Source organism: Lepisma saccharinum, chromosome 17 (genome assembly GCF_977018435.1).
Source record: "Lepisma saccharinum chromosome 17, izLepSacc3.1, whole genome shotgun sequence".
In the NCBI taxonomy this organism is placed as follows: Eukaryota; Metazoa; Arthropoda; class Insecta; order Zygentoma; family Lepismatidae; genus Lepisma; species Lepisma saccharinum.
This window is the reverse complement of record NC_139245.1, coordinates 61,059,542-61,087,314: the sequence shown is the minus strand read 5'-3', so window position 1 is coordinate 61,087,314 and position 27,773 is coordinate 61,059,542. Positions and strand designations below refer to the sequence as shown.

General features: G+C 36.3%; 1 protein-coding gene across 2 annotated transcripts; it reads right to left on the bottom strand.

The window, feature by feature from the left end:
- Positions 1-460: 460 nt before the first annotated feature.
- Positions 461-25,532, bottom strand: LOC146001321 (uncharacterized). Of its 2 annotated transcripts, XM_083138632.1 has the most exons (4): positions 22,703-22,717; positions 20,737-20,815; positions 16,196-16,605; positions 461-3,596 (listed from the first exon to the last, which is right to left on the bottom strand). In XM_083138632.1, the coding sequence occupies exons 2-4, from the start codon at positions 20,755-20,757 to the stop codon at positions 1,754-1,756; spliced, it is 2,274 nt and encodes a 757-aa protein (XP_082994758.1). In that variant the 5' UTR covers positions 20,758-20,815; positions 22,703-22,717; the 3' UTR covers positions 461-1,753. The 2 variants fall into 2 exon arrangements, with proteins under 2 accessions (XP_082994758.1, XP_082994759.1); XM_083138633.1 differs by lacking the exons at positions 20,737-20,815; positions 22,703-22,717 and adding an exon at positions 25,368-25,532.
- Between the last annotated feature and the right edge of the window lie 2,241 nt (positions 25,533-27,773).

Below are 27,773 nucleotides of genomic sequence, written 5' to 3'. Positions count from 1 at the left end.
CTTTATTATAATAACACATTTTCTTGGATTTTGAAGTAATTTGGAACTAATAGAATTACATGACTATAAAAAATAAAGATTTTCACAAAAAGGCTCATTTCCCACTTGAAAAGTGAGTCAAATTTAATTTTTTTTATAAATTCGTAAGTCTCCAGTTAGTTTTGTGGCCCATTAATATGTTCTCCAATATATTTACTTAGTGTTAATCTCAGTTTCGCAGTCTGAGTCTCAAGTGTCACGCCTGTGATATATTGCCTCCATTTATGCACATTTAACACAATTTTATGCATTCAGGAACATAACAAAGGTTGACCTATTGTCTTGTGAAGTTAGCGTTTTTACCAATCTACGAAATGTGTATTGTATAGTACAAAGGAACATCATGTCATCAGAAATAGGAAGGTATAGTAGGTACTTTTACTTGCCGATCATGATAATGTTTTATAGATATAAGCCCTTAGCCATGTGAATAAAACAAACTAATTGTAAACCAATGTTTAATCATTTACTGATTGGAAGTATTGAATTATAATGTAAACATAAAAAAAACACATTCATGGAAGCCTGCATGTTACTCACCTTATTTATCATTCACAAATTATGTAAATAAATAACAAACTATATAAGAATTGTAAACTTATGAGTTCACTTTTTTTATGCTTCCTGATCTGAAGATATCCAATTCTTAAGACATCATCATGTAGGTGTAATTACAGTTGTAGGTTCTACTCCTTACGCTAGATGGTGGATGCCCCCAAAATTCATCCTTCTAGGAAATTAATATCTATATGACGAAGTATGGATGATGACAGCCCAAGAACTAGAGGTTCTATGCTTAAGGTGACATAGTGACTGTTAATCCTTGAGTGGGCCCGGAAAAACAAGATAAATTTTGGTCTGATGAAAGAACCTTTCGATAAGGTGAAAGAACATTCGGTTTGTAACACAAACTTCCTTAAAATACAATTTTTTTAAAAAAGAATCACATTTTTCAAATTATTCAGTGCACATTAAATACATGACAGAACACCAAAGGCTACACAAGGATAAAACATCGAATATTTTGAATTAATTGGATTCTGTCAAAATAATTTCTTAAATGTTGAATAGAAAAGGTGTTTAAGTTATATGAATTTCTGAATGTCATCTAAGATGAATTCTCACATGTTGAACACAAAAAGAGCTCTCCAGTATGAATTCCAAAATGTTTTCTAAGATCTTCCTCCTGTGCAAATGATTTGTTACATGTTGAACACACATTGGGCTTCTCTGCAGAATGAATTATTAAATGCTTTCTAAGATGTTCCCTGCGTGCAAATGATTTGTTACATGTTGAACACACATGGGGCTTCTCTCCGGTATGAATTCTTAAATGCCTCCTAAGATCTTCCTTCCGTGCAAATGATTTGTTACATGCTGAACACAAATGGGGTTTCTCTCCAGTATGAATTCTTAAATGTTTTCTAACATCTTCCTTCCGTGCAAATGATTTGTTACATGTTGAACACACATGGGGCTTCTCTCCAGTATGAATTCTTAATTGCCTTCTAAGAATTTCCTTCTGTGCAAATGATATGTTACATGTTGAACACACATAGGGCTTCTCTCCAGTATGAATTTTTAAATGTTTTCGAAGATCTTTCTTCCATGCAAATGATTTGTTACATGTTGAACACAAATGTGGCTTCTCTCCAGTATGAATTCTTAAATGCCTTCTAAGAATTTCCTTTAGTGCAAATGATTTGTTACATGTTCAACACACATATGGCTTCTCTCCAGTATGAATTCTTAAATGATTTCTAAGATCACCCTCCTGTGCAAATGATTCGTTACATGTTGAACACACATGGGGCTGCTCTGTAGAATGAATTATTAAATGTTTTCGAAGATCTTTCTTCCATGCAAATGATTTGTTACATGTGGAACACACATAGGGCTTATCTCCAGTATGAATTCTTAAATGCTGTCTAAGAACTTCCTCCTGTGCAAATGATTTGTTACATGTTGAACACAAATGGGGCTTCTCTCCAGTATGAATTCTTAAATGCCTTCTAAGCTCTTCCTTCCGTGCAAATGATTTGTTACATGTTGAACACACATAAGGCTTCTCTCCAGTATGAATTCTTAAATGCCTTCTAAGATCTTCCATCCGTCCAAATGATTTGTTACATGTTGAACACAAATTGGGCTTCTCTCCAGTATGAATTCTTAAATGCTTTCTAAGATCTCCCTTCCATGCAAATGATTTGTTACATGTTGAACACACATAGGGCTTCTCTCCAGTATGAATTCTTAAATGCTGTCTAAGAACTTTCTCCTGTGCAAATGATTTGTTACATGTTGAACACAAATGGGGCTTCTCTCCAGTATGAATTCTTAAATGCCTTCTAAGCTCTTCCTTCCGTGCAAATGATTTGTTACATGTTGAACACACGTAAGGCTTCTCTCCAGTATGAATTCTTAAATGCCTTCTAAGATCTTCCTTCCGTCCAAATGATTTGTTACATGTTGAACACACATAGGGCTTCTCTCCAGTATGAATTCTTAAATGCTGTCTAAGAACTTCCTCCTGTGCAAATGATTTGTTACATGTTGAACACAAATGGGGCTTCTCTCCAGTACGAATTCTTAAATGCCTTCTAAGCTCTTCCTTCCGTGCAAATGATTTGTTACATGTTGAACACACATAAGGCTTCTCTCCAGTATGAATTCTTAAATGCCTTCTAAGATCTCCCTTCCGTCCAAATGATTTGTTACATGTTGAACACAAATAGGGCTTCTCTCCAGTATGAATTCTTAAATGATTTCTAAGATCTTCCTCCTGTGCAAATGATTTGTTACATGTTGAATGCACATGGCGCTGCTCTGTAGAATGAATTATTAAATGTTTTCGAAGATCGTCCTTCCATGCAAATGATTTGTTGCATGTAGAACACACATAGGGCTTCTCTCCAGTATGAATTCTTAAATGCTGTCTAAGAATTTCCTTACGTGCAAATGATTTGTTACATGTTGAACACAAATGGGGCTTCTCTCCAGTATGAATTCTTAAATGCCGTTTAAGAATTTCCTTCCGTGCAAATGATTTGTTACATGTTGAACACACATAAGGCTTCTCTCCAGAATGAATTATTAAATGTTTCCTAAGATATGACTTCAGTGCAAAAGCATTATTACACACTAAACATACAAAGGGCTTGTCTCCAGTGAGAGTTCTGGAATGTTTCGGTAGACCATCCTTGCTTGCAACACTATGAGTGTTCCAATGCTTTCTAAATTTTTGCTTCAATGCTACAGGTTTCATGCAGGTTGAATACAAAAAAGAATTTTCACCACTATGAACTCCTGTATATTCCATGAGACATTTTGTCTCCTTAAATGATTCCCTGCACATTGAGCACTCAAAAGATTTTGTTCTAGTATGATCTTGCACAGGAACCACAAGTTCACATTTATCATTAAACAAATTACTTCCATCATTCAAAATGACAAAACCTTCAGAGTTTGAAGATTTTGTAGATTCTCCTTCCCTTGTAGATTCAAGAGTAGTTCCAAAATCCTTTGTCACAGAGCAGAAAGTTGTCGCTTGTGTCAAGCTGCAAGAAAGAAATCCTATTGGAAGTGATTTGGGTCTGAAGTTTTGAGTTCTAACCTACGTCTAAGATGTGAATGTATATCATTGTATTTGGTACAGTCAATAAATAATCGGATTAATGCCATGAAAAAGCTGCTAAATAAAAGGACAGAGCGATGCAACTTATTCGATATGTATGCCAGGCTGGGGTGCGATATATGTCTGCACGACGAGTTCCAGACCACGTTGCAGCACTGGTAAAAAGGGAGGTTGTGTATGTGCAATTTGCCTCCAAGGTTCAAAAAGTGGAAACACCCCTCTTCCCCACAACCCAAAAAAAAAAAAAACAGACTTTGTTTCCAAGGTATTGTTCATGTTTCTCTTTGATCATCGTGGTCCACTTCTCGGTTGCTTCCTCTGGCAGGGTGAGAAAAGGATGCTGCTCTGTACTCCGACATCTTGCAAAACGAGGTGAGACATGTAATCAGGCACAAGCGGCATGGCTTCTTGTCATGAGGTGTCATCCTACTGCAAGACAATGCATGTCCCCACGTTGCTGGACACACTATGGACACGATCACACAAATGGGTTGGGAATGCTTAGATCATCCACCCTACATCATGTGTTTAGCCCACTGAAAGGTGCCCTATGTGAAATCTACTTTTTCCCGCATGCACAACTGCAGGAGGTGATCTTACTGGCCTACATATACCATAAGTTTCATCGCTCTTGTCACTTTATTTCACTTTTTCATGGCATTAATCACGTTATTTATTCACTTTACCATATACAAGTATTTTTATTAAAAAGCACATGTCATCAATATATACACCAGTAATAACCTGGAAAAAGATGTACATTATTAAAGACAATTTATGACAGAATATTTAAAAAAATGTGTGCTACTACCTCATATGGTTTTAAAGTTTCTAAGACGAATTTCACAATGGAAATTATTGATTAGTAGCTATAACACAATTATTCTACATTTCAAAATGGTAAGATCATGAAGGATGAAACATTATTTTAAAGTAAAAATACTATAATTGTGTAACACTAAGAATAACTTCTAGTACTGTGGAATACCTTATAGAGTGATTCAGGCTGGAATTCAGACCCAGGTCTTTTGGCATCATAAAATAAAATACTTCATTATTTTTAAAGTTACGACTAAATGAGATAAGAGTGAATAGTGATTTATTAAGAAATACAATTTGTAATTTATCAGTCTCCTTATACATTCTCGGTATTATATGTTGATATTTTCACTGAGGTTTGGAACACTCTGCTTGCAAGAACCATGAGTGCGGACTCATTTTTCCATGGATAAAGCTACTTCTCTATTCTCTGTAACGCAAACAACTTAACTCTTGCATATAAGTGAAACAACTGAATCGAACAAAATAAAGTGTCATATTTCCTTACATTATCAATAGGATTTCAGCTTCAGTACAGTATATCCAAGTGAAGTACTGTGAAACTGACAACATGCAGTTATACCATTAATGCTGACGAAAAGTGTATGTAGGTATTAGAAATTTAATGCAAGGAATTTATAGAATTGCCTTGTATAGGTACCTGATTTAGCTAACCACACATTAAAACAGAAACACTCTAATAATAAAAGCTTCTGAAAGCTCATATACGAGAGGCATCCTGAAAAAAGCTCCAAGGGTGCCTATACACAGCACTAGTGGTCAGAGATAGACACACACACATGCAGGCAGGAAGTAGTGGCATGTAGCTGTAATCTGGTACAGTTGCAATGCAGCCGTTTTAGGACAGTTCTAGGTTAAAGATTGAAGTTCTCAAACCGTGTCCCACCGACTGCGATGTAGCCTACATTGCACGCTCAGAATTTGGCACAGAGCCACAAGCAATCGTGTGAGGTGTGCAGACCGGACGTCATGAGACAGACGATGGTGCAGACAATACACCGAAGGCCAATCGAATGTGCACAACCCCATACAGCTGAGTACACACGGGCCCTTTGCATCACTTCAGGTGAGAGATCTTGGACCACTCGCTGTACAGCCCTGGCCTTGGCCACATATACCATGGGCATACAAAATTTAGTGCCATGCTACGACAAATGCCAGAACAATGGTGGTGATTATGTCGAAAATTAGGTTAGGACTCACTGTTATTAATGCAATAAATTACAACTGACATTCATGTTTTATTTATGCCTAATCGGTAGGGACCTTGATATTTTTTTTACAAATTGGTGTATTTTCTTATTTTTTTTATTTTTTTACTACATTTTTCCCAAAATTCACATTTTCATTTTAGTGCATTTTCTGGCAAAAATATGAAAGTATAACTTCATTGTGTTTTTAAACTATTGTTTGAAATTGTAAGTCATATGACTTACACCTCTTCGTGAGAGTTTGATATCTTGAAAGTTATTTTCCATACCCCTTTTTTAATTTTAAGGTAAGGATTTTAGATAATGGAATTTTCCCAGTATATACTGAAGGGTGCATAATAGGGTGTATCGAAAAAATATTTTTTATGTTTCTTTCATTGAAATTCAATGGTCGCACCCCCAAACCCCCTTCCACAGTTCGGCATTCAAAATTGTACACGGTTGCATGCTCTTGATGTTTTAGCTGGAAAACAAAACGTATCCGAAGTAAATTGCTCCCATAGTGCCTGAGTTACAACAATTTTCCTCCAAAAATGCAAATTACCTATTTTTCGTTAAAAAAAATCACATTTTGGCTTATTATTCAACTTATATGGCACCCAAGAACATGAAACATGTTTCATTCTCTTGAGAAATGTCCATTCTTTGAAAAGAATACTAAAGTTCGCACCCTCTCCCCAAAATAGCGGGAGAAGAGGGGCAAACTCCAGATTTTTATGTTGTTGTTTTTTTTTTTCATTGAAATCCAGTGGTCGCGCTCCCAAACGCCCCTTCCTTGGTTTGGCATTCTGAATTGCACACAGTTGCATGCTATGATGTTTTAGCTGAAAAACAAAACTTATCCGAAGTAAATTGCTCCCATAGTGCCGGAGTTATGACAATTTTCCTCCAAAAATGCAAATTACCTATTTTTTCTTTAAAAACAGAGTTTCACATTTTGGCTTATTATTCAACTTGTATGGCACCCAAGAACATGAAACATGTTTCATTCCCTTGAGAAATGTCCATTCTTTGAAAAGAATACTAAAGTTCGCATCTTCTCCTCAAAATAGCGGGAGAAGAGGGGGCAAACTCCAGTTTTTTATGTTTTCCCATTGAAATTCGGGGGACTGTGCCCCCCCTCTCGAATTTAAAATTCCCGCCGAGAAGCCCGGGCGAAAGAAATTTCTCTCTCTCTCTCTCTCTCTCTCTCTCTCTCTCTCTCTCTCTCTCTCCTCCTGCCATCACTGGTTTATGGTGCCGTGGTTGTGTTGCACATAAAAGGGACCTAAAAGTTGAGGCCAAAACTTGTGGACGAGATTTCCTGTTCCCGTGCAGAGTTCCATAACGATATCTTTAAATAAATAAATAATTTTTTTAAAAAAAGTCAATGAAGACGAAATTCCGTGACATTTTTTTACACCTCAAATTCCCCTGACTTTTCCCGGTTTCCCAGGTTTTCCAGGTCTGTCGCCACCTTGTTGTAGCATCTTGGACATGGAAAGGGTTTCTCTCGAGTATGATATCCAGGATGGGAGATCCTCCTGGATAGCCAAATAATCTCCTGTCCTGTATATCCAGAGAAACTCCCATTTTAGATATATATTGGATATGAGGTATTAAGTCCACATGCTAATCAAAAATTGGCGTAAACGTCTTGATTTAAGTGGATAGTCTCAATTTAGTAATGTTAGGACTCGAATTTTGTGATCCAGTGACTCGCAAACATGGCACAAAGCATTTGCACTGTACATAGGCTATTGTTTGACCAAGCAAGTGACCCATGCGCACAAGGCCAGGAGAAAGTTCCTGGAGTTACAAGACTTTGTCTCACTCACTATGCATGGTTGTACTGAGGGAATAGTTGCAGTCCGGCATCGGACTTAAGCATGCAAATAATAGTTTATCGTATGTGTAGACGAGGTCTTCGAATTGCATAAATCTAGTCCAAGAATGTTCTTTTCATGTTCAAAGTACATGTGAAAAATATCAGGATAATTTCCAGATTGGGTGCAACTTTAGTCCAAAAAATATCCTTGCACACAATGAAATAAAAACATCCAGATAAGGCCGCAATCACGGGAACCAAAGTCACATTGATATCCGAAACATGTCCAAAAGTCATACATACAATGTCCAAAACATGTCCTTCCTGGATTTCTCCCGAGTCCACATATGGATGTTCAGAGGATATTCAATGGATGTCAACTGGACATTCCCAGATATCCAGAATTTTGGCATGAATATCCTAATGATATGAATTAGATGTCTTATGGATATTTGTGTGCTGCATGGGGAGCAGCATTTGATGGGTTTCGGGTTTGGCAATTATGCATGCTAAGTGAAAAAGAGCAATTTTAAGGCAATAATTTCTTAGCTGGCAACACTAGCAGGCCAAATTTTGTCAACAGATGCACGCAAGATGCATGTAAGTATTGGCCACACATTTTATGTGAAATCATAAATCTTATGTTAAGGGGAATAAACAATGCAGTTGATAATATAAGACGTAAGCGAGTTACTTAAGATATATCCGCGAAACTTACTTGTAAATGTTCTATGCATCGAGTTCCAAGTGGATGGTGGCAGAGGCCACCAAAATTAATAGAACATTTACAGGTAAGTATCGTGGATATATCTTTAGGAACTCACTTACGTCTTATACATAAATCTTAATTTTGCACCAAATTTGGCCTTCTGATACAATGCTACGCTACCCCTGGCTACACTGAATTTCTAATTCGTCTGTCAATACACACACACATATATTGTATTATTATATATGTGAATGACAATACAATAACTTTTGTGTTTATAAAAAAGCTTATATATATTTTTGTTTCAAGGGAAGGTCTTCAATGTTATTTAAATTGAGCTCTGGTATGGGACTTCAGGATGCTAATAGTTTAAAATCTGCAAGGTAATCAAGACAAAAGACCAGTATCTGACGTCATATTACTTACGTCCCAACATTTTGGAAAATAATGTTAAAAAACTCAGGAAATTTGGAAGTTGGGTACGTACCCCTATCTCTTAATTGACACAAATAACATATAATGATCCTGTCTCATAGTAGGAACATGTAAATACAATTCACCAAAATTTACTCAACACTTAAATAATAAGGGGGAGCAGTGAAAGAAGGAAAGCATTGTGGTTGGAATAAGTTTTCCGAAATGTCTGCTTTTATTACATGACTAGCTTAATGATTTAATTGAGACACTAACATCAAAACTGTGATTTTTTTAAAAAAAAAAAAAAACAAGAAAAAGTCATGCATTGGGATTAAAGGAATATACAATCTTGACAAAAGGGGACATCTACTAGGCGCATGATATTGCCATTCCACTGGCATGTTCCAAAAGTTGCACAAGTTTAACGCATGAAACGAGTTGTGACAACTGGCCATTCCAGAAGTGCTTCCTGCATTTCACATGACAATGAACTTCAAAAAACATATGAACTCTGAGGCAAGTTAATTGTGTTAAAATCGTCTGTTTGTTGCAGAAACGCAGGAAAACATGTGGAAACAAAAACACATCTTCAAGCTGAAGAAAGTGCTGGGTGGGTAGTGTGAAATGTGTAAGTGTGTAAATTGCAGAGTAATTAGAAAGATAAAAATAAATTATGCAGTATGCTAGTTCTTTCAGCAGGTATTGCAGTTTTGACTCTTCTTCTTCTTCCATTGTTTGTAGAAAGAGGTGGTAGATTATCAAAGATAGACCAAAGCAGGAAATTTTGTGGCAAAACGTAAATTCTTAGATAAGGCATTGTTTATCTAATTTTTCAAATCTCATAGCAAATTTGCTAAGAGAATGCACAGTAAACAACAATTTTCGATGATTTTTATATTGGAGACATGCACAGCAGTTGCTGGGCCAGAGCAAAGCATTTGAAACACGTGGTCATGTGCAAGTAGAACTCGTACAAGTATTCAAGTAAAGAATGAACATTTTTAAGAACTCTTAAAAAGAATGTATTTGAGTTGATCGAAATCTGGGTGTACAGAGATGTGCAGCTTATATATTATTTGTGTAGAAGCATGGACGTTCGCAGGATTTTTTCTAGGGAGGGGCAAATGAGACATATGTTACTGTCCCCATAACAGTGTTGACTCCTGAGGCATATGTCACTGCCCCTTAACAGTGTTGCCTCTTGAAGAAAAAAAACTTTTTCAGACTTATTGAGCTCTTACACTGAAAGGAGCGTTTCTGGGGGGGGGGATAATGCTGACTTACACTTGTTATTAAGATATAGAATATTCTGTGTGAAATAAACTGATAATGGCAAGCATTGGAACATGTCTCAATGGATTAGGCTTCAAAATGCAGAAAACCCCAAGTAAATACAGTCAACTCTCGGTACAATGACCTTTCACAGTTCCCAGGAAAAGCGTCATTATTTCGAAGGGGTCGTTATTGGAATTTGCACCAATTTTCAGCTTAAACAGAGATTAAATGGACACAAAGATGCCTAGGAGACGGTAACACAATTTATCCTTGTAGTTATACAACCTGTTATGCACATGATGTGTGTTGTGAGAAGGAAAATAGAACATGAAAACGTTTTCACAGATAAAGGATTTAAAATAATGTTAATTTCTTTCAACTGTGCACAGTCGTTGCTCTTCCAGGAAATTCTTACAATTCTAGTTCATGAGAAACCAGTTTGCACTGAGACCTACTGAAAGGAAAACAATCTCTCGCTTATTGCAAGCGAAACTCAAAGAATCTTGACACCAGTCACACTGTCATCAGCAAAAGTCAGGAAATAATCGGGCAGAATGAATGTTGGATTTTATACGAGTCTACTGGAGCATTGTCTGTTACAAGATTATCTGGTAAGATAAGATCTCTCAGGAGAAACAACACAACCTTTCTAGGCACCTGACAAAAAAAAAAAAGGCACGGCTGTACATTTTGTCCTGTTTCGGCTGTGTAAAATACAACGTAAAAAAAGTCACATTTTCTTTGCTTCAACCAACTTCATAGTCACCCCCTCCCCCATTCAAGGGAGCAGACAAACTCCTTCCTCGACTTGTATTGTAATCCAGCGTGAAAAAGGAAACAGACAACTTGCGACCTGTTGTCACCCAATACGTATTCTAGGACACGTCATTAAATAGCATCGCAGTCGATAATCATTCGGGTTTGGAATTGGATTTCACTTTAAACTCACAAACCCACCTCCCTCGCATGGCAGTCTACCAACTAGACCACATGAATCTCTGCACAATTTTGGTCCTATTTGGTATATTATAGTAGCAGTTGTACAGTTTCCTTTCATCTTACAATATTGTGATATAAACCAATAGATTTGCATGTCTTTTCTAACCTAACATTTGCTTCAAGGTACACAATTAACAGATATACTTGGTCCAAAATATGACCCCATAGGAGAAATGTAATCCTGAATATTTTCACCACTTTTTTATTCTGAAAACCAGGTTCTATACACACTCAAAAGTAAAAAAAAATAGTGTAACAGCCAATGGCACAAAACCAAAAATTATTAAACTAAGAAAAATATAAAATTAATCAAACCTAACACATCTAATCAAACATAATCTAAAATTATAATCAGCATCAAATGTAACAAAATGAATTTGTTAACTCGTTACCTGCCACATGAGTTGTATTTAACTCACCTAGTTTTATGCCCAGGGCCTAGTGAGGCATACTTTACTCAAATGTTTTTCACCTTGCGAGTCTCGTGGTGCACAGGCAACTCAAACTACCATGCTATTACATACATGTTACGTGAAGAGTAGACCCATGGACAAAACTTTGCAGATGGTTCATGAAAATCTTGTGAAAATCTTATTAAGTGATGCTGTTATTGTTACAATTAATACAAACAATTTAAAACATGTATAAAATGAATAGATGTACATTAACTTCTTTTATATTTATTTTTGCCTTTTGCAATTGTACATTTGGCTTTGATGAATTGCTGGCCAGTGCCTCGAAGTATAATGATAAAAGATATATCAAGTTACAAATAACCCAAGACTCAATGCTCAGAAAAAACAATAACAAAGCTCCAAAAAAAACAATAAAGATGCTGTGAGTGATATATAACACATCTAGAATCAATGTAATGACTCACTACCACCGCCTGAGTTGCATATGACCTCTCACATAAATGCCATGAAATAGTGAAATAAAGTGACAGAGATGAAATTTACTGGATATGTAGCCCAGGCCCCATATGCCACCAGTCTGCGGGATGAGTTCCAGACTGCAATGATAGGTGGCAGAACTGGTAGGAAAGGGAGGTTCTGTATGTGCAATTTGCCTTTAAGGTGCCAGCCAGTCATTCAGTGACATGAGTCATGACCTTCACAGTGTCAGGTGCCACGAAGAAGGCTCAGCGATCCGCCATACAGTGGCAATGGACGAGATCTTGCTCAGCTGGTATACGCCAAAGAGTAAACACCTCAGCAAGGAGTGGAAATTCCCCACGTCCCCACTGAGCCACACCATTTAATTTTAGTCCTTCGTTGATTTCTTTTACCTTCCTAACGGCATATTCTAAGGCAAAATTAAAGAGCAATGGAGATAATGCATCTCCTTGTTTTAACCTATCATGAATTGTAAATTTGTCAGACATATTAATACCCACACGAATTTTACTTTCTGTTTCACTGGTGCATACTTTTATCATACTAACAAGCTTCTTAGGTATTCCAAACTCTACTAATATATTATATAATTTATCTCTTTTGACCAAATCATATGCTTTTTTGAAATCAATGAATAGCTGATGGACATTTTGATTATATTCCCACTTTTTTTCATGTGCCTGTCTAATGTGAAAAATTTGATCTGTAGTTGATCTATTACGTTTAAATCCACATTGATAATCATCTATAATTTCATTAGCATATGGGGTTAGTCTTGTTAAAAGAATTTTAGATAATATTCTATATAGTTTTTCTTGTATGTACGCATTGCTTCCATTGTAGTTTTACTTTCTGTTTTACTGGTGCACACTTTTATCATACTAACAAGCTTCTTAAGTTAGATAACTTTGTTTAAAAAATTGCTAACCATTGCTGTAACTGTATCTTTAGTCAAAATGAAAATAAATGTCTGATGAAGGAAGCGTGTGTTCTCCTGAAACGTCACAACAAAAAACTGTTTTATTATGCTTGTAATAACCGTAAACTACAGGAAAATAATATTTTATATGTTGTTGAGAGTAGAGAAATTCCACGGTAATTATTGCAGTTCATTTTAACACCTTTTTTAAACACAGGAACAATTATGGATGCTTTCCACTGTTGAGGGATTTCTTCTTTATTCCATATAAAAACAAATTAATTTATGAATTTGAAATATTAACGAATTTTCAACATATTTAATTAACTCAGCTGATATTAAATCAATGCCAGGTGCTTTGTTATTCTTTAGCTATTTAATAGCATCTTTAACTTCAGTCAAGTTAGGTTCTGGAACTAAAGGTTCTGCAGTGTGCACTTCATTTACTTCTGATTTATCTCCTACATGAACATTTAAAAGGTAATTAAAGTAGTTCTTCCATCTATTTAGAATATCGTTTGGGTCAACTAGAAAATCACCATCTTTATCTTTTATCAAGTTTAATTTAGGTTGCCACCCCTTTCTAAATTCATTTACACCTTTATATAAATCTCTGATATTTTCATTTTTGTTTTAATTTCGTTAATTTTACTTTTCAAGTAATATATTTTTTTTACTTCTAAAGGTGCGATTATCTTCTCGCTTTATTATATTATAATTGCTTAGATTTGTATCATCACAGTTATTTAACCACCTAAGTCTAGCCTGATATCTTATTTCTATTAGATTATGACATTCATTATCAAACCATGCCTTACTTTTTCTAGGTTTATGGTATCCTATACTTTCTTTAGCTGCTGATTCTATTGCATTATGTATGTGTTCCCAATTCTTATTTATGTCTGTTACAATTATATTTTCATCATCATTTAAATCCTGCAAAACATCAAATCTATTTGACAGTTTACTTTGGTAATCTTTCTTAATTCTTTCATCAGCAAAAAAAAAGTGGGAATATAATCAAAATGTCCATCAGCTATTCATTGAATTTAAAAAAGCATACGATTCGGTCAAAAGAGATAAATCATATAATATAGTAGTAGAGTTTGGAATACCTAAGAAGCTTGTTAGTATGATGAAAGTATGCACCAGTAAAACAGAAAGTAAAATTCGTGTGGGTATTAATGTGTCTGACAAATTTACAATTCATGATGGGTTAAAACAAGGAGATGCATTATTATCTCCATTGCTCTTTAATTTTCCCTTAGAATATGCTGTTAGGAAGGTAAAAAAACTAACAAAGGACTAAAAATGCAATGGTGTGACTCAGTTAGCATATGCAGATGATGTAGACTTATTAGGGGATGATATAAATACAATTTTGAAAAATGCTAAAATATTTTTCAAAACTGCTAAAGAGATAGGTTTGGAAGTTAACAAAGAGAAAATTAATGTATGCTTACAGGCCGAAACGAAGTGTTAGGTAATAATCAAAATCTAATTATTGATAACAACTCGTTTGAACCAGTTTCCAAATTCAAATACTTAGGAGTAATATTAACAAGTGAAAATTATATTAAAGAGGAAATAAAAAGTAGGCTTAATTCAGGAAATGCATGTTACTTCTCTCTTCATAAACTTTTGTCTTCTCGTTTAATATCTAAGAAACTAAATGTTAAATATACAAAACAGTAATTTTGCCCATAGTATTATATGGGTGTGAAACTTGGTCCCTTATGTTGAAAGAGGAACATAAATTGAGAGTATTTGAAAATAAGATCTTCAGGAAAATATTTGGACTTTAGGGATGAGGGGATAGGTGAGTGGAGAAGGTTACATAATTTAGAACTACATAATTTGTATTCATGTCCACATATTATTAGAATGATTAAATCAAGAAGACTTAGGTGGGCAGGTCATGTGGCACGAATGAGAGAGGAAACAGGAATTTACAAGATTCTTGTTGGGAAACCTGATGGTAAGAGACCTGTGGAAGGCCAAGATGAAGATGGAGGGTCAACGTTGAGATATACCTAAAGGAAATTGGTAGGGATGGAAAAGAGTATAGAGATCTTGCTCAAGATAGGGACAGATGGAAAGCCTGTGTTGCTGCAGCCATGAACCTTCAGGTTTAAGAAGGCTAGAGCATCTTTAGTTAGCAAATTTTCCTGTGTTAAATTTTATAACTCTTAGATTTTATTCCTTATGATTTATCACTGCGAGTCTTTCTCTTAATTTAGCAATTACTAAATAATGGTCACTTGCACAGTCAGCACCTCTATGTGTACGAACATCAATTATACTAGTATGCCTTCTCTTATCAATGAGAATATGATCTATCTGATTATGATTACCATCTGGAGAAGACCAGGTATATTTATGGATATCTTTATGTTTAAAAGTGGTACTTTTCACAATTAAATTCTTTGAGGTTGCAAAAGTAATCAATCTTATACCATTATCATTACTTAATTCATGAAGACTTTCTTTAGCAATCGTGGGTTTAAATGTCTCTTCTTTGCCAATCTGTGCATTACAGTCACCTAACAGAATTTTCATATCATACTGAGAAAATTTATCAAAGACCTGTTTTAACTCTGTATAAAAATCATCTTTCATTGGTGCATGTATGTTTATTAAAATAATTTTACACCACCTACCCTATAAAACTGCATATGATATCCTATCATTAATAAATTCTACTGTTTTAAGAGCCGAGATAATTCTATTATTTATGAAAAAGCCTGTTCCAAAATTATGATTTTCAGGACCACCATAGAAAAAAGTATAATTTTTAAATTACAATTTTACAATTCCCTTCTCCTGGCCACCTAACTTCCTGGCCAGCTACTACATCTAATTTTACTTAACTATCTCATTAACTGTACACTGAAATGCCCCAGGCCGGTAAAGGCTCAGAACATTCCAGGTGCCTAATTTAATATCCTTATTCTTAATGTAAGTCTTATCCTTAGTCCAGGGACCTCCCAAAGTAGTCCCCGCCCGGAGATACGAATGGGGGACTATTTTACCTCCGGAATATTTTACCTTGGGAACATCCATGGCCTCATATTGCTATTTCTTGACATGTATTTTTACAGTGCAGAGTTGTCAGCTCTACGCCTAACACCCAATATGAATGGAGGACCGCACCTGTCATTGGTCAGCGGATCCTTCGGATCTAGCTGGGAGAATCACATTATAGTCCACCAACCATACCCCATTTCTGCTGATTGTGGGATGCTCATAGAGCCATGACAGGACAGCTCTGTAAATCCCAACAGAGCACAATGTTGACCATTTCACTCTGTTGGTTGACTAACTCCAGTGAACAAGTCACTGGGTGATGAGGTCGTCACATCCCTCAACTTGAGAAAATTTTGAGCAGGTATGATCAAAGTATTATGGTACTTTGTTTCATTAATGTGAAAATAACTTCATGCACTCACCTTTCTGTCTCTGCAGATGGACATTCATCTTCAATTGCAAGTTCAGTCTTCACATCTTCAGGCTCTACAGTCTCGTCACTTTTAATTGCAACAGAACCAAACTGTATAATGTCATCACTTGCATCAAGATCTTTACTATCCTCCTGAAAAAATTCAGTCATTCCAGCACCAGAGTTCAAGTATATGTGAAAGGCAACATCTCCTGGCTCTTCTACTTTCATTTGTTCCAACTTTGATTCAGATTTAATAACTGGTGATGAAGATGCTGGCTGCCAAGTGTTTCCGGCTGACTCTTCATTTGGCTCACTCTTGATTGAAGAATGCATGAGGTCAGGTTCTTCTTTCGGTAGGTTGGGCAGAGAGTGATCGTGAAAGTCCATCTGTGTTGATGAGGGTAAGGCACTTGCTATCTGAAAATGCATTTTACACACAAACATTAGATGGTGCTCAAATAAAAGACAAAATACAAGATACATGTATATACAAGTATGTGTGTGTAACAAGTATAAAAGGGGAAAGGAAAAGGTCACCAGACAATTGAAAAATCCAAATTCTTGCAGCCTCATCTCCAGTGGTAAAAGAAGATTGTGAAAATGGAATCTGTGTAAAGTTTAAAGTGATGATTATGGAGGTATGAGGGTGGAAATGTTTTGGTGGGGAAAGTTACTGGGTAGTTGTTTTCAGGCCAGAGGTTGGTTCCATTCATGGCTGATATTTAGGCCCTCTCCCATCTTTTACATACTAAGGTGTTGGCAGATTGGGTGATCTCTACTCAGAAGCAGTCATTGAAAGGGATGTTTTGATGGTTGGTAGTAACAGAAATGATTAAGTGGGTGATCTCTACTCAGAAGCAGTCATTGAAAGGAATGTTTTGATGGTTGGTATTAACAGAAATGATTAAGTCCAGGTTGTGGGTGGAGGAGGGGTGGTTGTTGATCCTGAGGTTAAGGGCATTGGATGTCCAACCCTCCTTCCTCTCGATATTGCAGGTGAAGGTATAGATAACACTGCCCAACTTTGTGTGTATGTGAGTCTTGGTTTTTAGGCCTGTTCCTGTGGTTTTTGGGGCTGATCCAGAAAATTCAGACTGCATGAGATCTGGTTAGATACAGATATGATATATTATATGAAAGCACAAAATTTAAGTCCATTCTTTAAAAGATCTCCTTTGCAAAATAGTGATATCGTAACAAGCTTTGCTAATTGATTTGGCAATTTATGTGTTTAAATTAGCCACAGTTGTTTATGTATAATTGACCTTTGTTTCACAACTATTATTCCCACCCATATCATTTCATTTATGCAGATCCAACACCATAGAGGTCATGGATACTTCATGACTACTGCCTGAATCATCCAAACATATTTTGCTATATTTGTGGAGAGTACACACTGAAAGCAGGTAGGAAACCTATTTCTGAGTTTGCAAAAAGAGCATATGTAACTTATTTTGGCGTCAATCTTGGAGATCAGGATAAGCCATGGGCTCTTCATACTGTATGACAAAACTGTATGGAGCATTTGCTGCAGTGGACAAATGGAAAGAGAAGTTACCTGAAATTTTGGAGTACCAATGGTTTGAAGGAAACAGAAAAACACTTATATGACTGTTATTTTTGTATTGATAATATCCCAGGCATCAATCTTCATAATCGTGACAAGTGGTCTTATCCTGATCTACCTTCAGCCACGAGACCTGTTCCACACTCGTATCTTGTACCCATTCCACCTATCCATGAACTACCACAGCTCTCAGCAGATGAGTCTTACATGTCTGATACTGCACAAAATTAAGACAGTGGGGTTAGTGTCACTGATTTTCAAACAATTTCACCTAGTGAACATTTTGACCAGAATGAATTGAGTGATCTGATCAAGGACTTAAATCTTTCCAAGGAGTCTTTGGAATTGCTTGTCTCCAGACTAAAGGAAATGAAAGTACTTCAGCCTGGAAACAAGAATTACATTTTATCATATGAGAAAAAAAAGGATTTGCTCTCATTCTTTACTGAACACAACTACTTAGTATTCTGCAACGACTTGAATACTGTAGACTTGAAGATGGTTAATTTTCTTCTTGGTCAACAAAGTGGCTACACAAAGCATCTTTTCTTGTTATGTCTTTCGAATAGTAGAGCCAAACATCAACATTGAGCGAGAAAAGATTGGCCTATGAGGGAATATATGGTTGTTGGAAAACAAAATGTTCTCAATGAATATTTGGGAGTACGAGATAAAATCATACTGCCACCACTACGCATAAAGCTAGGCCTGATTAAATACTTGGTAAAAATTTTGAAGAACCACACTGAATACATAACCTGGACTTACCATGGAAAAACTGTAGGCAGGAGTTTTGATGGTCCACTGATCAGACAACATAAGTGACCCACATTTCATATTATGAATGAAAGAAATTGAATCAAGTGCCTAGTCTTCATTTGTTCCTGATGTGATAAACGTTCTTGGCAACAAGAAGGCACACAACTACAAGCAATTACTACAGGATATCATCTTTTATTTCAAAGGCTTGGCTGTAACGTAAGTGTCAAACTCCATTATCTGCACTGTGACTTAGATAGCTTTCCAGGAAACCTTGGTGACTTAAGCGAAATACAAGGTGAAAGGTTTCATCAGGACATAAAAACAATGAATGCCAAATATCAAGGAAGATGGGATGCACACATGATGGCAGACTATTGTTGGAATCTCATGGGGGATCATCTTGGCACATTCCACTCTCGGAAATATTACAAAAGAAGCTTCTTGTGTGTCTAATGACTGGGAAGTTTGTATAATAAATCTGTGCTTTTGGTATGAAATAAGTAGATTTTCATGTAGTATTCATTTCTATTATTTCTTAATGTTTCCTTCATGCTTAAAAAATACATTAATTTGCTTAAAAAATACATTAATTTGAACACTTTATTAAAATATCCAGATTTTTTAAATCAGGTTGATTCAAATAGCGATGAAATCATGTGAAATCACTTTAAATAAAAAAAAAATATATATAGAATGATGTACACTTCTCCAAATGTTACTTGACCATCCTGAAAAAGTTTTCAAGAGTCCAGAAATCGTTAATTTGGCAACATAGCTCTTGAGAACCAGCAGAGAGTAGCCAACTTTACTGTAGGTCCCTCTATTAGGCAAGAAACCCTCTGGTGTAAGACTTACAATATTGTTTATAACATGAAGTCAGAAACTATATTCGGCCAACATGTTAATAGAGAACAATACGGAAAACTCAAGTATGAGGAATAATTGAAGAAAATACTTGCGATTCGGTACATTAAAATTGAAATCAGAGAAACTGTTGAGAGGTTGGAAGCACTGCATTTGCTCGTGGTACACCTGGAGGAAATCGCTGTCAAGTTTGAACACAAGAGGACATAATTATGAATAGCTTATGCAAATAAAATATAACAACACCTTGCAATGTACTGTGCAATGAGCGAAAATTAAAGAATCTTACAGTTTGCAGCGAAAATGTGTTCGTCACATAGAACACATGCTACTCGTTGGTAGCATGAGTAATCATCAATACGTTTCAAAGCATTTGCTACAAGCGATGTTGTAGAGTATTGGTATAGTACTCGTCTCACAAATATCTATTTCCTAAGAATTAAGGGTCACAGCCTCGAATCCAAGGTACTCCCAATATATATATCATTATCACTTTTCAATGGCTCATCAAAAAAACATTATCATTTGGGCCCCACGAATCAAATATTTTTCCAGGTCTCCTCTTTTCTCATCATTTGATCTAGCACACCTTGCTCAGATATGCTGTTCTTCACTCATAACGAGTATCAGATTTCAAAGTTCGTTTAGACAGAAATAGTAACCATAATAAGTCAACGGGGTCAAATAAAATAATTACCGAAGAATGAACAGTAAAACAGTGACACACCATGAAATCAGTGATCACAGAAATAAAATATGTTTGCAGAAAATGGTTACGCAGTTGGTATACAGAGCGACGTGCTACAAGACATGGACTGTCATCAAAATGACGTGTCTGTGTAGACTGAGAACAATGCCACAACCAAGGACGTCTACTCGAATAACCTATGGTAACACTTTCGTATAAAAGATTTTTTTGATTTGGTGTTTTAAGTCTACTTTATGCACAGTAAGGCTAATCGGGACTGGTCGTACAGTTTAAGGTGGGATCCAAACCACTTCTGCCTCCACCGGGTATCGAGCCTGGGACCCCTTGATTACAAGGGGACGACGCTACCACTGCACCATCTGGAGGCCCTCGTATAAAAGAAACGGATTTCTTACTTTTTACGTAAGAAAGTACTTAAGCAAATCATTTTCTTTAGCGTTGTTGAAGTTTGGGAATGTAGTTTTGATCCATTTTAATGCGAAATCATGTGTTTATCTCACGTTATTGCTGCTGCCGCGATTTGCTTTCTGCATGGGAGCACAATGTTCCATGTGTTACATGACGTAACCCCCAGTAAGTGTTTCGGTAAAACTTCGATAGCGTCCCAATGGATATCTTCATTTTTACACAGGAAACTACTTACCGAAATTAGTTTCTGTAGCATTTAGAAGTTCTTGTTGGTATTCTCTTTCATCGAGAAAAAACGATGTTGTCCGTATATGCTAAATGGAACGAAATAAGTGTTAATGGAACCTAACCTAACATCGTAGGCATACCTCGTCCCCGTGATTGTTCGTGGGGCTATCGTGAATTTTTGGGGCTAACGTCAATGGTTTAATAATTATAATAATTACTCTTTATGTCAAAAATTGAACTTTTTTTGTGAAAAAAGCAAAATAGCACCTTGAAGAATGACGAAATAAATGAGTGACAGGTGTTGGAACGCTATCGAAGTTTTACCAGTGTTTCAAACCTCGCCGTGTTTTCACTATAACATGACGTGTTGAGTATTTTTAATTTTTTTAAAAAAAATTTAAACTATGCTTGCCTAACTGCCTAACTTAACCAAACTTAACCTTACGTGAAATGGCTTGTGGGGCTAATGTGAATGGTGTGTGGGGCTAACGTCAATGGTTTGCGAGGTATTAGCATAATTTCAAATCTGGGCACCAAAGTAGGTATTTTTGGGTGAAAAAGGTTGCAACACTGCATAAATTGACAAAACACTCGCACAACGCGTGATCAACCAGTATGCTATCGCCATAATGTGTGTTATAGAAATTCATTATTAGACCTAAAAATGTTCCACAATGCAGAATAGTACATTAGCAATGTAAAAAAGTGTGAAATGGTAAACTTTAAGTATCCAGAAAACGGATTTCTTAAAATTTACAGAAGTTACTTACTAAATGCAGTTTCTTTAGACTTGTGGAACTTCGTGTTTTCTCGCATAGTTCATTGAATTTTGACGGTAAATCATGTATTTTTCGATATAAATGTGTGACCAATGCACGAAAGCTGTTGCATCCATTTCCTTCCAGCCAGATGTTGCCTGTGTGGGATGACGTAATCCCGGTCAGTGTTCCGAAACACGTGTTTTTGTAACTGAAGAAGGTACGTTTCCGCAAATGGTTTGTGGGGCTATGCGAGAATGGTGTGTGGGGGTACGCATTTTTTTTTCTAAACCAATTTTTAACTATTCTAACCTAAATGTGACACAACCTAACTTAACCAGAAATGGTTCATGTAGCTATGCGTCAATGGTTTGTGGCGCTAAATAGATATTTTTTCGGTGGAGTGGTGTGGAAACACTGCATGCTGACTATGGTAGTGAAACTGTGACCGCCATTTAGCATGTTACGGATGGGGAAAAGAAACCAACAAAATTTACTTCATACGCCGAAAATATAGATTATTTCAATGAAAAAAAGTGAAATGAAACCTTCAGCAATGTTTCTCAATGCACAATACATAAGTAGGAATATGGAAAGTGACATAAATAGCGAGTTTCAGGCATTTTCCGGATACTCTGTTTACCTGCGAAATAAATGATTTAGAGCTGTTTCACCTATACAAAAGTAGCACCTAAGCTACGTTTTCAATCATAATTTCTGCAGTAAATAATGCTTAGTAAACTTTTAACAGCAACAGTATGGTACAGTGAAAACACATTTCACTCGTTTATTTCTTAATTATTCACATTTTTACTTACCTGTTATGCATAGCGAAACATTTTTGAACGTGGGATTATGCTTTTCTCACTGAAAAAAAGCGTAATTTTTCAGATTACAAGTATTTATTGCTCGTTGCTAATTCGCTTTCGTTACACACAATATGGCGGCCTAATCCTGACTTACATTGTCTATCGTCAACTGATATGCAGTGTTTCCAAACTTATTAACCGAAGGTTAGATTAGGTTCAGTTAGGTTAGGCAAACATAGAAAATTAAATGGTGCTACTTTACTATACCAGAGACACCTATCAATGATTTATTTTGCAATTTCTTACATTGCTAACGTACTATTCTGCACTGTGGAACATTTATTTAGGTGAAATAATCAATTTATAACGAAAATAATGTATATTTCTTACATTAACGAGTACTTACTGTTGTTCCTTATTTCCCACAAACCATCCACGGGTAGCCCCAAAAACCATTGACATTATTCCAAAAATTCACTATAGCCCCACGAATCATCATGGGGACGAGGTATGCCTACTAGGTTAGGTTAGGCCTGTTAGGTTAGGTTCCATTAGCACTCCTTTCGTTCAATTTAGCATATACGGACATACGAGAGCGTATTGTGCTCTCGTGCAGAAAGCAAATGGCGCAGCAGCAATAGCGCATCGGAAATAGATTTTCGTAGAAAACCACATGCATTCGCATTACAATGGATCAAAATTACATTCCCGAACATCAACAACGCTACAGAAAATGATTTGCACAAGTACTTTCTCCTGTAAATTTGAAGAAATCCGTCTCTGGTATAGTAAAGTGTTACCAATTAAATTTGAAAGAAAAAAACCCGCTCACACGTCATCTTGTAAAACTACCGCATGGTTGCTACAGTAACACTTATTAACCGAAAAATGCCAGAGAAACTATTCACAAAAGGTTTTCAAGCTAAAATTGATCCATCCACAAACCATTCATGAAAGGTTAGGTTAGGTTCAGTTAGGTTAGGCAAACATAGACAATTAAATTAAAAAAAAAAAAACGCTCACATGTCATCTTGTAAAACTACTGCGTGGTTGCTACACTAACAGAGGGTTACATAATCGAACGCAAAAAACATTTGATTCACGTAGTCGATAGTAATGGTGGCAAGAACTATCATGCATCAGAGATACATTAATGTTGAAAAATACATGATTTACCAGCCAAATAATTTGAACGAAGGGAGAAAACACTTCCACGAGCTTCCAAAAGTCTACAGAAACTCAGTTCCGTAAGTAGTTTCTCCTGTAAATGGTATAGTGAAAACACATTTCTCTCTTTTATTTCCAAATTACTTACATTTGTATTGACCTGTTATGCATAGCGGAACATTTTTTAACATGGGATTTGCTTTTTCCACTGAAAAAAGCATAATTTTTCACATTACAAGTATTTATTGTTCGTTGCTAATTCGCTTTTGTTACACACAATATGGTGTGCAAATCTGGACTTACGTTGTCTATCATCAGCTGATATGCAGTGTTTCCAAACATAATAACCGAAAAATGCTGCACAAACTATTGTAAGAAGGTTATTAAGCGAAAATTGATCCACAAACCATTCAAGGACGTTTAGGTTAGGCAAACATAGAAATTTAAATTGAAAAAAAAAAAATGTTCACATGTCATCTTGTAAAACTACCGCATGGTTGCTACACTAACAGGGGGTTACATAAATGAATGCATGGAACATTTTATTCACGTAGTCGACGGTAATGGTGGCAAGAGCTATCCCGCATCGGAGATATATTAATGTCGAAAAATACATAATTTACCAGCCGAATAAGTTGAACGAAGGGAGAAAACACTTCCACAAGCTTCCAAAAGTCTACAGAAACTCAGTTCCATAAGCAGTTTCTCCTGTAAATTTGAAGAAATGTGTTTTCACTATACCATACTGTTACCCAACCTTCTTCACCGAAAAATACCTACTAATGTGTTTGTCACCGGTGGAAATTATACATTATGCACGGCTAGTTGATGAATAGCCTGGGTAGCTGACAGATAGCCTCACGAACCATACACCGATAGCCCCACAAGCATTCACAGATAGCCCCACGAACCATTCACAGATAGCTCCACAAACCATTATGCTTGGTAGCTGACCGATACTTACACGAACCATTTCCGATACGGGTAGGTTAGGTTTGGTTATGTTTGGCAAGCATAGTAAAAAAAAAAAGGGTTTGAAACACTGACTGACAGGGGCTTATATCATGAAACGTACACATCATCTGCTTGTCGTAGGGCAAGCAAATGAAAGCAATGACAATTGTGCGTCGGTGAGATATTTCTCTTGAAAAATACATGATATCCCGGTCAAATATATTCCACGATGAAAGAAAATACCTCGACAAACGTTGTATACCTTGGAGAAACTCATTTCTGTAAGTAGTTTCTTGTGTAAAATTGAAAAATGAAACTGTTACCAAATTTACAGCTGCTATTATTCACTATTCTGATGTTAAATTTAGCCAGAATTAATGCTATCTGCAGTACTACTTTACCATACCAGAGACACCTATCAATGATGTATTTCACAATTTTTTACATTGCTAACGTACTCTTCTGCATTGCGGAACATTTCTTTAAGTGAAATAATGAATTTCTAACGAAAATAATGTCTATTTCTTACATTAACGAGTACTTACTGTTGTTCCTTATTTCCCACAAACCATCCACGGGTAGCCCCAAAAACCATTGACGTTAGCCCAAAAATTCACGATAGCCCCACGAACCATCACGGGGACGAGGTATGCCTACTAGGTTAGGTTAGGTTCCATTAGCACTCCTTTCGTTCAATTTAGCATATACGGACAACATCATGGCGGCAGCAGCAATAGCGCATCGGAAATAGATTTTCGTAGAAAACCACATGCATTCGCATTAAAATGGATCAAAACTACATTCCCGAACATCAACAACACTACAGAAAATGATTTGCGTAAGTACTTTCTCCTGTAAATTTGAAGAAATCCGTCTCCGGTATAGTAAAGTGTTTCTCACTAATGAAATTATTATTACTCTACACAGGAATACATCCTAATATTACTTACAATTGATGACAGTTATGTATTTCTCTTCAATATCTTTGTAGTCCTTTCTCTCATAGGTTTCTATTTCCAAACATTCTTCAGCGTCCCCTTAATGTTCGGTAATAGGTGGTAATGTCCGTGAAGTTAGCCTGACGCGCCAGCCTGATCTGCGCATCTCTCAGTGAAGCTAGCCTCACATTGTCCTTCTTAGTCACCAATAGCGGGAAGGTAGCGTAATTGTTTCACCTATTTACGCTCATAAAGTAACGTCAAAAACCGTCAGGCTGAGCATGTACTTGGACTTTACGCCCAACAGCAGAAGCGCAGAACCGACTTCTAGGCGAGTCTATTTTTTCAAACGTAGACTTTCCTGCTACACCCCAGTGTTGCCAATCTCGGAATGTAGGATTTCCCTTTTACCAGTGTGAAATTTCCCTTTTTTGACCTAAATTTCCCTCAATTTTCAAAACACATCTGAAGCTGTATCTTTGTATTACTATAACTGTTAATCAGGACCGTATATAAGGGTGTTTAGTGGGTTCAAACCCCCCATTGAATAAAATACTAGAAACTGATCATAGTTTCATAATATAATTATCCTAAAATAAACATTTGAATTTTAAAATAAAACACTAATTTATTGAAAAAATCCCCAAACCAAATAAAATTTCGTCTGCGGCGCAATGATTGGCGGACTTTGAAACCCACCCATTGTCAAAGCTTAGCTAGGGGCCTGCTGTTAATATTTTTCTTTTGACGCCTGTTTTGCCTGAGGAACAAACTTTATTATTATTATTATTAAATTATTTATAAAAATCATAAAAGTGTGAAGTAAAGGGCAGATATTTTCGAACAAGAGAAGATAACAGGGGTGCACCGAAGTGGGGTCGGGTACTCTACGTTTCGCAGATATTCCTGGGGAAATAGAAAGAGAAAATTTTCCCACTCGCCTCACTTGGGATACAAACATTTCTATGATATTCAAGGATTTAGGAAACAATTATTATTACGCAATATGTTGCTAGTTTTAAAAGAAAAAAAAGTTACTCGCTTCGCTCACAGTGCAAATATTTCTAAGACAATCTCAAGTTCAGGAAACAGTGTTAGCTTTATGTTGCTAATTTAATTTTCATAACTAAAAAGCATTTATGTAACACACACATTTTTTAAATTTCTTATGAAGTTTCTCCATTTTTCTGTAGGAATAAAAGAAAAACAGTAATTCTCGGACAATTACAATTTAGTAAACGATTGTTAAAACCATAATTTAGGCACACATACAAACGAGGGCTGTTTCATGATTATGTTTCGTCTGTTGACTCCCTCTTATAAAAATCATGAGTGTGGATGTTGAAAACATGTTTCAGATAAATCCCCACTACGTTTTCTAACGTTTTTGGGAGTTGCAGGTAGCTTCCTATCAGTCAATTCTTCCATTCTCCTTGCAACGACACAGGACACACAAAGTCACACACACAGCCACTACTTTCTGAAATGATGGATGGAACAAGGAAAGAAATTTAAAATCGCCTCCAAAATTCTTTCCATGTGAGGCCTTTCTAGGAAAAGCGACAAATACGTATAAGACTGGCCGGTCTAGGTCCAGGCACGTATCCAGAGGGGGGCTTAGGGGGCTCGAGCCCCCCCGAAAGTTTTAGGTTTACACTAGATAAAATTAGGTTTTTTATTTCTTGTGGTGTGAAATAAAATAATGTGACAATAATTTAAGGAGAGAAATAATTATCGAGGCAAGGCGGAGAATGTTCAGTAACCTGTTATTGATAATAGCACGTATCCAACATGGGGCACAGGGGGCTCGACCCTCTCCCCAGGAAATTTTTTCAATTTACGTTAGATAAAATTAGGTTTTTGGCTTCTTAAATAATGTGAAAATAATGTAAGGAGAGAAATAATTATTGAGGCAAGACGAAGCATGTTTTATACCCCTGTTATTGTTAATGGCTCGAGCCCCCCCTCCCTCAGGAAATTTTTCAATTTACACTAGATAAAATTAGATTTTTGGTGTCTTGAATAATGTGAAGATAATAAATTTATAAATCTGAGAGAAATAATTATCGAGACAAAACTGAGAGTGTTCTATAACCCAATTATTGTCAATAGCACGTATCCAAGGTGGGAATCAGGAGGCTCGAGCCCCCTTCAGGATTTTTTTCTCTTTACACTAGATAAAATTAGGATTTTGGCTTCTTGAATAATGTGATGATAATTTGGGAGAAATAATTATCGAGACAAGATGGAGAATGTTCTATAACCCTGTTATTGTTAATAGCACGTATCCAAGCTGGGGTTGAGGTGGCTCGAGCCCCCCCCCCCCAAGGATTTTTTTTATTTTACACTAGATAAAATCAGGTTTTTGGCTTTTTGAATAATGTGACGACGATTTAAGGAGATAGACAATTATCGAGG

Bases quoted from the DNA above. Each gene is read 5' to 3' on its own strand.
- LOC146001321 (XM_083138632.1), bottom strand. From the start codon at position 20,757: ATGCTACAGAAACTAATTTCG. The intron at 16,606-20,736 runs GTAAGTAGTTTC...ATGCATTTTCAG, and splicing joins TGCTACAGAAACTAATTTCG to ATAGCAAGTGCCTTACCCTC. The intron at 3,597-16,195 runs GTGAGTGCATGA...TCTTTCTTGCAG, and splicing joins CCATCTGCAGAGACAGAAAG to CTTGACACAAGCGACAACTT.